This window comes from Lacerta agilis, chromosome 6 (genome assembly GCF_009819535.1).
Source record: "Lacerta agilis isolate rLacAgi1 chromosome 6, rLacAgi1.pri, whole genome shotgun sequence".
In the NCBI taxonomy this organism is placed as follows: domain Eukaryota; kingdom Metazoa; phylum Chordata; class Lepidosauria; order Squamata; family Lacertidae; genus Lacerta; species Lacerta agilis.
Window position 1 is genome coordinate 40,435,119 of NC_046317.1, and position 13,629 is coordinate 40,448,747.

General features: G+C 41.3%; 1 protein-coding gene across 3 annotated transcripts in view; it reads right to left on the reverse strand.

Moving 5' to 3' along the window:
• The window catches only part of RNF11 (ring finger protein 11), a 36,907-nt gene that overhangs the window by 10,149 nt on the left and 13,129 nt on the right, over nt 1–13,629 (reverse strand). For all 3 annotated transcript variants that reach the window (XM_033152169.1, XM_033152171.1, XM_033152170.1), the window contains exon 2: nt 2,313–2,482. In XM_033152169.1, coding sequence (XP_033008060.1) covers nt 2,313–2,482 — 170 coding nt within the window. The remainder of the gene's footprint in view (nt 1–2,312; nt 2,483–13,629) is intronic.

Below are 13,629 nucleotides of genomic sequence, written 5' to 3' on the forward strand. Positions count from 1 at the left end.
TATTCTTTAGTTTTACTATTATTGATTCCTATGTTTGCTAATAGAACTATACCTTTTGCAGGGGTTTCATACCCACAAGTTGCTATGTAATAAAGTAAGTGAACTGAAACTGTACTTGCTTATATCTGATGCAGCACCTAAAATTAATCTATAGTTTTAATATAAAACTACTTTCTCTTTTTTACTTCTACATTTTATCTCACAAGGAACATGGAGACAGGTTCAAGACCTTTTATTTTCAAAAAATAGCACTAACCGTCATGGACATTTTCTTTCCCAGCAACCACTGATGTAACCTGAAATCAGCAGAGGCTAATCCAAATAAGTCAGCAGAACTCTGGGGCTGTTATAACTGCAAATTTCATGCCAACTTTTTTCTTACTCCTTTTTCTGCTTAACATTCAGCATCATGAAATGCTATACAGAACTCAGAAACTTGATCATTATTTTGTTGTTTTTTGGTTGTCCCCAAGGATGGTCTTTTCCTCCTGTAGATTTGGGACCATATCGAACACAGTTGTTCCACTAACAGAGCAGAATTCTGCTTGTCTAACAGAACTTTCCCTTGCAGCCTCCACGCACCCTCCATCTGCTCCAGAAGGTGGGAGGAAGCTCAGGAGATTTTGAGGGTGGGGTGAAGAAAGAAGATCCATTACATGAGGGCAACTCTGCACAGGCAATGCTAGATACAACTCTTGGTCCCGTCCCCCCGTCCCCAGTGGTCCAAAATTTAATGTGACTCCGTTGTAGCTTACTCTGGGATCATTTTCTATGGTAATACCTTAAAGCTGCTTTGAGCCATGAAGGAAAGCAAAATAACTCAAATTCAGTCTAGAAAGACCCACAGCATGAGTTTTTTCCTTATAAGTGTGTTTGCCTTGTTGTGCCATTATGGAAAGAGTATATCCAATTACTAGGAGCACTGAGCTGTACAGGTGTGAAGGAGACATGTGGAGGGAAACTGCTTGCTGCCATATGAAGTTTCTTGGTAGCAGGGGGAGGTCTTCCTGGAAACAAACTTGCTACTATGTTCACTTGATAGGCCCACCTTCAAAGATCAGCAGGCAATGTTGGAACTGTTAATTAGGAATATCTTTTTGCAACCAGAGGGGGCAACCCAGTTTCTTAATTAATCCATTGTGAATTAGACAAAAATTATGTCATGACTGCTGTGTGGAGGACTGGCTCACAGTATCCACTAGGTTGTCCATCCTCTTCAGACACCACTCAGCTGTGACAGCTATGTGCCACCCACCACCCCACTTCACCAGGAGCCCCTCTGAAATCAGCATGACAAACCCAACTGGATTAGGATTACTGGTTTTGGATCCAGATTTTACATAAGCAAGAGAGCTGGGGGACCATCTAATAGTGTGAGATGGGGCACAGAAGGCTGCGGTTGCACATTGCTCCAAATTTCTGAGTAGTGTTCAAGAGTAAATATTGCCAGCCTTATTTCACAATTGAGGAGTTGGGTTAAAAATGTTTTACTGAAGTCTTGTGCAAGATCTCTGTGGTTAAGTGGGGAAGAAATAAGAGTGATTATATGCAGTTTGAGGCAATACTGCAAGTGTTCCTCCTAATCAGGTTGTTGAAACCTCTAGCTTACAGCAGCTGATGAAAACAGCTAGGCTAGCTTGTGCTCAGGTTTGGGGTAAACAGAAATAGGAGTCCGGAATTACACCTATTGAAACAGCATTTCATATTTAAGAAATCACCCATCCAAAAAATGCACTAACAAGCATCACACCATTAGTGCCTGCAGAAGTATAATGGGTTATTTATACTTACATGATTTTCTGTGGTGGTGAAAATTCAGTTTATAAAGTGAGGGGAGTATGGACTGGGATTGTTTTGACATTAATGTCATGTGGAGTGCATGAAAAAACTAGCATGCATGAGCAGCACTAATTCCACAATAAATTACTGTCTGGAAGCAATTTATGTCAAAAAGGTTCTGAAGACTGAGAATATGGGTGTTCTCAGTAGTGGCACAACCTTCCCCTGGTAGCATGAACAACTACATCTTCGTGGTTCCTTATCAATGCATGATAATTCTTATTCAGCAAAGCCTGTGGTAGATCTGCTTAACTTTATCTGATTATGAGATTTTTCTTATGAGATTTTTATTCTATCATATTTTATGGATTTTTCTGATGTTTTCACATATTGTATTATATAATTTCTTCTTTGCAACAATTTTTCTGATGAGAAGCAACTTACACATTGATAAAAACTGATATGTAAATACATGAAATAGCTACACTAAAAGCAATTACTTAAATAATGTTACCACAAAAAATGGCACTTACTCTCTGATCTTTTTCTCAGAACCATCTCTTCCTGGATCATAGACTCCTTTCGGCAGATGCTGTATGAGGCCTATTCGTTGCGCTATCCTAATTTGTTCCTCTTCTGTAAGCTGGGTTGCTAGGCGGGTCTGGCTGGGAGTTGGATGGTAAACTGGAACTGGAACCTGTTCCTAAAATTAAAAGAAAGAAAATGAAAGCAAATGCATTTGCTTTGTCAGTTTTAAATTAATGATAGAAATGGATTTCACAGTGTATGGAAATTTAGATTCAGGTAGGTAGCCATGTTGGTCTGACGCAGTAGAAATACACGTGTATCTGAAGGAAGTGTGCATGCACATGAAATCTCATACCAAGAACAAACTTAGTTGGTCTCTAAGTTGCTACTGGATAATTTTTTATTTTTTTAAAATATATTTTTATGGAAATTTAAACCTCTTTCTTGGAGGAAATTTGTGCAACACTTCGTTCTCCTTTTTAGTCGTATAAGCCATAAAATGGGGCAAACAGCAGTGCCATCATTGCTGGGAAGCTGGCATGGATCTACTTTAGGATGTTTGACTTTTGTTTCCATTAGTTGCCTGTGGATTAGTTAAAACAAATGCTTAAGTATGACATGAGAATTGGAAAATTATGTTTGCAGGCTGGCTAATTGATGAGCATATGGCCTGCCAATACAGAGAAAATTATATATTTTAACTATTACTTGACACCAATCTCACTATATGCTTAAAGCAAACAGTAACTTGATGTTGTAAGTTAACTTCATAGAAATGAAATGTAACAGACCACTCAAACACCTGCAATTCTGATGGTTTTTAATACCCTTGTGCCCACACAATACAACTAGTTGTATTTAAATGGAAAAACTTCAAAAATGTGTGTGTGTGGTGTTTTAAGTGAAAGTCTCTATAAAATCTCCAGGCACATTTATTGTAGCAATATCTCAAACACATACCGTATATCGCGGCGTATAAGGCGACTCGGCGTATAAGACGACCCCCCAACTTTTTATGTGAAAAAGGGGTATACTCACTCCATGGTGGCTGAGGTGGTGGCGGCGGCTGGAGCGGCGGGGAGAGCGTCCCCCGCGCCACACAGGAGATCTCCGCGCTTGCCGGCCAAGCGCACAGCGGCCTCCATGGCTGCTGAGGCGGCGGCAGCAGCGCTGGAGCGGCGGGGAGAGTGTCCCCCGCGCCACACAGGAGATCTCCGCGCTTGCCGCCCAAGCGTTCAGCGGCCTCCATGGCTGCTGAGGCGGCGGCGGCTGGAGCGGCGGGGAGAGCCTCCCCCTCGCCATACAGGAGCCCTCCGCGCTTGCCTCCATGGCGGCTGAGGCGGCTGGAGCGGCGGGGAGAGCCTCCCCCTCACCGCACAGGAGCCCTCCGCGCTTGCCTCCATGGCGGCTGGAGCGGCGGGGAGAGCCTCCCCCTCACCATACAGGAGCCCTCCGCGCTTGCCTCCATGGCGGCTGGAGCGGCGGGGAGAGCCTCCCCCTCGCCGCACAGGAGCCCTCCGCGCTTGCCTCCATGGCGGCTGAGGCGGCTGGAGCGGCGGGGAGAGCCTCCCCCTCGCCGCACAGGAGCCCTCCGCGCTTGCCTCCATGGCGGCTGAGGCGGCTGGAGCGGCGGGGAGAGCCTCCCCCTCGCCGCACAGGAGCCCTCCGCGCTTGCCTCCATGGCGGCTGAGGCAGCGGCAGCGGCGGCTGGAGCGGTGGGGAGAGGCTCCATGGCGGCTGAGACGGTGCACGCACACACTCTGCCAGTGGCGGGGCGGATGTTGCCGGCGTACAAGACGACCCCCGACTTCAGAGAAGATTTTTTGGGATTAAAAAGTCGTCTTATACGCCGCGATATACGGTACTCCTTTTTGTGTGGTGTTAGTTCAGCTACATCACCTGTACGTTTCCTGGCTAAGGTGTGCCATCTCAACAATCAGTTACAGGGGTCATTTGCACCACCACATCAATGTAGTTTCAGTGTTGAGACACAACTGTGTTGCCACAAAGCGACAGGAAGAGCTGCACATGGGCAAGGATAAAATGCACCCTTTGTGCAATTATGATTTTTAGCTGACTCACTGTGGGCTGCATTTTTGGTTTTCTTCCATCCATACCCAGTATATATGCACACTGTGAATAATCACATAATCTATTTGAACACACTGCATTAGCACACAGATAACTCAGCATCTTCTATAGTGAACAGTCAACTCCTCAGCATAGTTCCTGTAAAAGGCTCCTCTTTGATTCACCCCTCTTCCCACAGGTATTTATCCTTTATGTAAATGGCAGGTTACCATGCAGTGACTTTTTAAAGACCAATTTACTAATGGACGGGATTCCTAGTTTCACTTAATCCCCCCCCCACCGAAAAAAGCTATGAACAAATGGATACATGAGAGCTGCCAGATGGACATCTGTTAATCTTCAGCAGAAGGCGCTTATGGGCTGTAAAATGGGGACTTCCCCATTCCACTTTTCTCTTTGTCCTTTATTTATCATCCAGAAGCCCTTGTTTATCCTTGGACAATTAGTGTATGTTATTTCACAGGGGTGTAACTATTGAGAAACCAAATTAAAGAACAGCAATATTCAATAATAAAGGTCAAACTGGATGCAATCGTGGCAGGTCTGAGCATTTTGCAGCATATCAGCCACATTTGCATGTCACACTTAAGCCAAACCATGGCTTAGTGCAAACATGCTGGCTTGTGAGGAGTAGATTTTGCTCCTCCCTGGTCTTTTTAGGTCAATGATGGGTGGCAGCCAAGTCAAGGTTTGGCTCAGCGTGTTGTACAGACCCACAACTGTGATAAGAGCTCTCCTCCTTAACTATGTTTTTGGGTTACAGGTTGTGGTTAAGGGGAGACCTTATCCACAATCCTGGATGCAGTTGCATTAAATGGCAAATGTTGATTCTATGTAAGAAGTTACATGTGGGGGGGGGGGAGCAAGTATAAAGTAACACATGATAAGGTAAACAAAAAACCACTTCACAAGTACCGTATGCTAATTGGTGACTGCCTAGGAAAAAGCTATTGGGCTTAGGGGAACTAGATCAATGAAAATGCTAACCCAGTGTGCAGCAGCTATGAAAATTAGAATCTCATGTTGGGAATCCCTAGAAAGGGCTTGAAAATAAAACTGCCTATATCATAATACTACCATTATACAAATACTATGTTCAAGTTCTGCTTGCCATACCTAAAAAAAAGGATACCGTTGACCTGAAAAAGGTGCTGAAAATTAGAACCAAAATGCTTTGGGGGCTAGAGAGAACAGGTTACGTTAAACGTGTTGCTTAAGTTTAGTGGGGAAAGTGAGTAAAGGGTGCGGGAAAAGAAATGACAGAGGTATATGCAATTATGTGTGGTATGGGGAAAGTAGATAAAGAGCAGTTTTTGATTCAAGATAGAGAGAACTTCATAGCATGCATAGTTAATGTTAAGTTGTCTAGTGTTAAGAAAAAGGTTAAATTATGAAGATACTCTTCAAGTGGCTAGTTCAGCCATCCAGCCAGGTGCTCTCCTGTATTTTTGGACTACAACTCCCATCAGCCCCAGCCAACATAACCATTAATAATATTATAATACTTTGAAAAGAGGTCAGTGGTAGCTGGGAAACTACTAATCCCTGAATAAAGATAATCTGAAGATTACTTTGTTCAGTTTAATAAATTGATACAATGTTCAACATGATTTATATAAAAAAATCAGAAAATATTCTAATTGCTCTTCAAGTGTGTTGTCTGACCAACCGATATTGTGCTGTGCCACAAATACTAGTTAAAAATAGGTATACTGATTGTCAGACTGTTACAAATCATAGCACTGACTTAGGTGTGCTCAAAATTTGTCGGCTCAAGGAGACCATTCTAGGCTGGATTGTGGCCAATTGAGCTGCTGCTGATATTTAGAATTGAAGCTTCTAGACCACAACAGAGAAGATAATTCTGTTTTTTTACTCCTGTAAGACATGAGCTTGAACCCTTGTATGCAGTAACTAAAATAGAAAGAAAGTGTATGCTATCAAAACAGACAAAAGCATAGTCAAGAAGACAGAAAGAGCCTAATATTGACCTGGAAATAAACTAGAAGGGAGTTTGCCCTGAAACATGCCTCTGTTGTGGAGGCTAGGTATGTAGCAGAACAAGGCAGGATAGGGATATAGTAAACGAACAAACAAAAACTGTATAGTGAACTTCGTAAAAATTGAAGGGTAGTCATTTTTCTTACCCCCCCCCCACCATTAAAAACATCTATCATGATTACAAAAACATTTTCCTGGGCATATTGATGTACAATATTATACCAAAGGAAACCCAAATACCAATTTTGATTTTTTTAAAGATATATTGTTTTACCTTTTTTTGTTTATCCAAACCTAGTTCCTTAAGGAGGCTGCTGTCTACTATAAATAAAAGACTGTAATTTGAGAGCTTTTTTCTACAATTTTCATAACTGCAAGCATAACCCTAACCACCTAATGTTGATGGTTGAATAGAGGCCTGGGGAGGCCCAGACCACTGCTGGCTTTTGAGGCCCCTAGCCGCAATAAATGCAGCCAGAAAAAAAAGATTGCTTCTAACATGATATTTAAAGAACGGCAAACCACAGCAATAAACAAGCAGATGAAGTGTGAGGGAACAGGACAATCTGGCACTTAAAAGCAACAAAGGTGGTACCTAGCAAACGTGCTTAGAAAGTTCCAAGGAAAGGACCCCCTTTGGCTGCCACCTGACTGACCTCAGGGGGCTGGGGTTCACAAGAAGACCCTCAGAGTTTGCCTATAAATCAGATATACCAACTTCACAGATTGCTTTGAACTCTAATCTTACTGCATTTTCCTGTAAATTATCATTTATAACTTACAATATTATATGTGACTAAAGTTATTTTATTAAATAGCTTTTATCCTGCATCTTCAAGCATAACAGTCCCCAGAGCAGTTTACAATCCTCTAAAAATCCATAAACCAATAAAACATAAATTGGAATGCAATAAACAGCATTCTACTACAGCATTGGCTAAAAAAAAAAACCTCAGAAAAAAGCAGGAGGATAATATTATCAACCTACATAAGCTGCTGTGTTCAAACAGCATTACCTTCTTCCCCATATTTATTTATAAAATACTGTATACCACTATATATATATAAAAAAATCTAAGGGGTTTCTGCTAAGAGATAGAGAGAACCACATAATGCAGGTGCCACTACTGAAAATACCTGACCATGCATAACTTCCCTACCCCACAAAGCAAAGGGATGTGCAAGAGGACGTCTGTTGATCTCAAATGTGTGGCTAGATTCACACAGGGTCCTGCACTGAACCACCAAGCCACAAATAAATTTCTATATAGTTATCTGTCTCTGTGTTATTTACATAAATAAAACATAGCTTCTTTCTATTTCTTGAGACTGTATACTTTTTTCTCTTCCTAGAAACTAAACTCATAGCTAATCTTTAAAAGGTAAAAGTAATAAAATCTACTTTGTGTGTATTGCTGAATGCATACAACTACAATAAACTTCATTAAATTTCTGCATTTTTAAAAATATAAATTACCCCAAGACAATGGGGCTGGAATCTGACTACCGGTATTCATCCAGCCAATGAAAATTCTGAAAACTGGCAAAAAAGAATTAAGTGAAGAGCAAGAAATAATAATTTTAATGAAGCATAAAGCTCCTTGTTACAAGCAACTGATTTCTGCACTTCAATTATTGCACAGCATGCTCCCTCATTCCAGGATAATGTCTTAGGGTACAGTTCAGCCTGATGAGTTTAGCGGCTCATCAGTGCTGCCCTTCACTTGGTTCCTGTCCCTACCAGGTGTGATAAATTTCATTTTATCTGGCAAAAGTCCCATATTCAGCCTCATTGGAAAAGAACATGCAGCAGTATAATTCAGATCCAAATCTCCAAGGTGCTTCACATGGACAACCCCAGCTTGTACCTCTTTAATGAGGTACAAGCTTTTGTGAGAATAAAAAATTCAGGAAACTGAGTGCAAACAGCGATAAGATTCACAGGATGTGGTGTGGAGTATCAGAAGCAGTTGCATAAACAGAAGTGCTGGTCTGAATGCATCTTTAGAAAGTTGTTTTGTTTTGAAGTGGAAGAAGGGAAGGGTCTACATAAAATTCATTGTTATCAGGAGCTTCTGAAAATCCAATAAGTCACAATTTACACACTGTAGAAAAAACTTAATTTTAAGCACTGCAAATTGAGAAAGTGCTGTGTTTGTGTGCCGAGGACAGCAGAAAGGTTGCACAACCTGGTCTGGAAGTCAAAAGTATTTGTCTTGAGAAAGCTGCAAAAATAACTCATTTCCAAGGGGCAATGAACAATATTACAACAATGGATGTGGCCCCCGCTTAATCCCTGCTTCCCTCTAAATCCCAGCAGCCTTTCTATGGAAATCTGTTCATGCTTCCACCTGCCTTGCATATTAACTGTAGATTTATAGAGATTGTTTCTTGGCCTGAAGAAACCATTCCTGTTAACAGCAGCCTTGCCTGGGCAATACAAAATATTGTGCAAAGCAGCCAAATTAAACACTGTCTGGCAGGAGTGGCTTTACCACGAAGCCAACAGGATAGAGCGGCACGAAGAGGGTGGCATCATTTTACCCTGTAGACAGGAGAAAGTATTTCCTTCCTTAATAGTTTATTTACTACTGCTGTTTGCTTGCTCCTCTCCTCCACACACACCCCAACTCTTCCACCAGCCAGTGCCTGTGTCATTTCAGGCAGGAGAGAAGAAGCCAAATCAAACAGCCGAAGTAGCACATGGATCAGGCCAAAGGCTGTTTCTCCATATTCGTGACATGGTAACTATGAGAAATGGAACCAGTAACTCATTCCACATTGGAAGCTACTTAAGTGAAGAGTGGGGGTTATGCCAACATGGTTAAAATTGGCTAAACTGTGTAGAAAGTTGCCTCACATAAACAGCTTCCTAAGTAGAATGAGACTATTCCAGTGTTTTGATAGATGCTACCACACTGCAGAAGTATGCATGCAACAAGAAGCAGGAACGGAACCACTGCAGTTACCTTGTATGCAATATATCGGAGGGGCGTTACTTCCTTGACTGTTTAGATTTAATCATCAGCTTTCACTTTTACAGAACTGTTATCTGAAACCTCAGATACAAATACAACTCTCTTACTAAGCATAAAATCTACCTTCCAAGTATCATAACATGGGACAAAAGTGGCCAACCTATGAACATTCGGGTGTTGTTGGACTGTAATTCCCATCATTGTTGATCAGTGGTTGGGCTGATGGGAGTTCTAACAACATCTGGAGTCTAACAACATCTGGAGGATCACAGAGTTAGCCAACCCTGATTCAGGGACTCTAGAACAAATTGGCTTGGAAAAACCCAAGAACTGTGCTTTGATGGTGTCAAAAGCTGCTGAGAGGTCAAGGAGAATTAACATTGCTACATTTCCCCATCTCTCCCAATACAGGTAGATGTCATCATACAGGGTGATCAGAGCAGTTCCTGTACCAAAACCAGACCTAGGCTCATTTGAAATGGATCTAGAAAGTTGATTTCTAGAAAGCCTGGATCTTTCCAATAAAGCCTGGATTTGATCCATGATTTCACCCCCTTCTTAAAAGTATGCATTTATTTTATTTTTTTACTGGCTTGATGTACTTTCTGTTCTGAAAGTACTCTGATCATTATTTCAACATTTCTGCAAAGTTGCTCCACAACCAACAGTTTATGTATGATTTCAGCTTCTTTCGATGATACTGGGGAATGCACAAACAAAATCAATATATACAAACCACACAAATTTAAAGTAAAGAATCAATGAAATGAACAAATCCCTCCCTTACAACCCTTCAGAACAGAGTTGGCAGGAATTCCTTGCTTTTGGAGACTGCAGTCAGGGAAATAGCACATAATGTCTATGTACAGTATGTCCCCACAACAGTTGATAGTTTAGAAATGTTGCCATTTGTGTTTCCTACAAATTCACTTTAATGTGAAAATTGTTTCTGTTTGAGGAGCATATATACCATCCCTAGGATTTTTACAGACTGAGCATCTCCATGCTGGTTGGCCATATGTCTCATACTCATTTAACCTTAATCAACAGATGGGCATTTCTGGCAGATTAATGCCTATCTGCATAAATAGGGAACCATGTGTGAGGGATCATATTTGGAGAGAGGCCATAGCTTAAATGATAGAGCACATACCTTGGAAGCAGAAGCTCCCAGGATCAATCTATCATATCCAACTGAAATATTTAGGTAGAAAGATCTTTGCCTGAGACCCTAGAAAGTTGCAGTCAGGGTAGGCAGTACTGGCTCACTAAGTACTCTGATTTGGTATCAGGCAACATCCATGCACAATTCACTCTCGGCACCAACCTAGTCCAAATATTTCCATCACTTGTTCTTGGGACTAGCCACAATTTATTTCATACACTGTAGGAGTTACCATCTGATATGTGTGCATGTGGATTATTCTGCTGTTTCTTATTTAAACCAGATCACCCAACCTCTGTCCAAGATGGAGGTGAAAGTTACTTAAGTGTTTTGTGTGTAAGACCAAACCTCCAAGTTCTTCCCTTTTAAAATTGGCTAGATACCTTGGTGGGGCTTTTTTTGGCTGCAACACTACTATTGTTTAGCATTATCTGCACAAACTGGAATAAGCTTTAGGCTTGTATAATCTCTCATCTCTCTCTGGCCATGGCAACAAGATCTGACACTTCTACTGTTAAAATAACCAGAGCTCCCTACTTGGAGGGACTCAGCAACAGCAACTAAGACACCATCCATTCTGTGAGGATCAATGACCAAACAAGACAAATGAATGGTGTTGCATGGGGCTACACAAAATGGACCCCATTTACCCTAAAACATTGCATATTGGGTTCGTTTTAGCTTGCTAGAAACAGAGTAAAGTAGATGCCAAAAAACCCACACCTTGCTTGATTAAAGCAATTACCTTGTTAATTGATAAGGCTCCAAAGTGGAGTGTCCCAATGTAAAAGAGGGCAGGGTTTCTCCACCTTTAGCAGCAGTCATGCAAGTTACTCCTGCTGAAATTCCCTTTTCTACACAACCAAGGTTCTGAAGCCCTAGTTTATCCCCTAATCCAAATATGTAAAATGTTTCTCTCAAGTTGCAATAACAATTTCCCTCACAGATGAGGGAAGTAGACACTCCAATTTTACCATACAGTTTACAAAAATTGGGTTTTTGTTTTGCTTATTGCAACAGCTGAACAGCAACCAAAAAGCACTTTGTATGTTGAATAAAATGTGTTTACACTAATGTAGCTGATATGGGAAGCATGTACTATATTCCTTTTTGTGATAACCCAAAGCTTATCCCTGCTGTGACTGTGCATTTTCAGTTCCCAGGGCACAAGTCCAAGAGTGATCTCATTCAGAGCTCAACCACTTCTAATACAGAATATACCATATATACTTGAGTATAAGCCTAGTTTTTCAGCACATTTTTTGTGCTTTAAAAGCTGCCCTCGGCTTATACTCAAGTCAACCATTCCTTAAGGAGTGTGCAAGAACGGTGGTTCTTTACTCTCCCCAGGCAGCTTGTTCCATTCCTGAACTGCTCCCTTAAATGCAAACTTTAGACCCCAGAAGGCAGAAAGCCTATCAGTTAAGGAAGTATTAAAACCCCACAGGTGCTCACTTTCCCTGGCTCCTGCTTAAACAGGACAGGACCCCAGCCTTCTCTGTATAACACAAGGGAACATTGCACTGTGGGTTAAACCACAGAGCCCTAGGGCTTGCTGATCAGAAGAATGGCGGTTCGAAACCCTGCGACGGGGTGAGCTCCACAGCAGCAAAGGAGGAAGAGGAAGGAGCAGCCCAAAGGGCTGCTTTGGGCTGCTCGTTCCTCCTCTACCACAGTGGCAAAGGTGAACCGGCTTATACTTGAGTCAATAAGCTTTCCCACATTTTTGTAGGGAAATTAGGTGCCTCGGCTTATATTTGGGTCGACTTATACTCGCGTATATACGGTATGTTTGCACTAAGAACACATGCAAGAACGAGAAGTATATTCACTCAGGTGGTTGATAATACTTTTTTTAAAAAAACTTCCAAAAACTGCTCACTGGTTTTTGTTTTTGCTGTTTTTGTTTTTTAAAAAGCTGTGCCTGGAGACAGATAATCAGGTTGTGTATCCACAGCAGTGACCAGAGGAGGAATGACTGCTGAGAGGAGCGCAGAAAGAAGAAAAACCATTGTACACCTGCATCAGCACAACCAGACATCTTCTGCCCCACCTGCAACAAACATGTCTCTCCTGTATCCGTCTCTACAGCCAAAGCAGGTGCTGTGTAACTCTCCAATGGTTTGACTTCACCCCCAAAGGGACATTCTTACATTGTCTGCCGAGACAGAGATGCCAACTCTAAAAATACAGATTGTCTATGTTCAAGAAAATATTTTCTTAGCTGCTAGGATGGTTAATAACGTGAACTGTGAAATTCCTGGTTCAAATGTAAGACCAGTCTAGCTTTCACTGCTGTTGTAAGGAATATCAGGTCAATGTATGCGAATTGTTTTGTGCATTTATAGGGCAAAGCAGTATGCTGTATGCAAAGGGCTAAGTATCTAGCTATATTAGCATATAACCAACATACTGTAAACTGGGTGGATTAGGACTTTTTTCAGGTTCTAAATAAATAGAGCATTTCACTCAACTTTAGGTTTTGATCAAACACAAGTGCTGATGACATTTCTGATGGGAGAATGGCTGCCACAGCCTCTGATCTCCCACTGGTTTGAAAGTTGACTGTTTTGAGTTCAGAAAGTAAGACTTAATTGCAAACTAGCAAAAAACATAAAACCATTTCCCCCCAAATACAAATGTTATATTGCTAAATTTGAGTAAGGTTTATTTATACACACAATGTTCCTTTAATATCATGCATGTTAGATTTTTAGTTTGCTGTAGACTGGTTAAAGAAGGTGCTTTTTATATGAACACTCCTATATTTTGATAGTGTTTAGCACAGCTGAGATCAAATTATTATCACTACTTTTCCTAACAGTTAAACCAAGATTATCATGAGAATATTTTAATGCTAGCCAGTATCTCCCTAGCTGTACCACCTGGGGAACAACATAAATGCAGCCATAGTTGGAGGATTTCAAATTCTACATGCCTGACATCCTTCGCAATGCATTTGAATACACTTAACCAGATTCAGTATTTTAGCAACTAACCACAAAAATGAAGCTATTGAAACTGAGTTTTGGAGGATGATTGTGTAAGAAAAAATAATTATTATCATCAAAACTGTTGGACAAGATG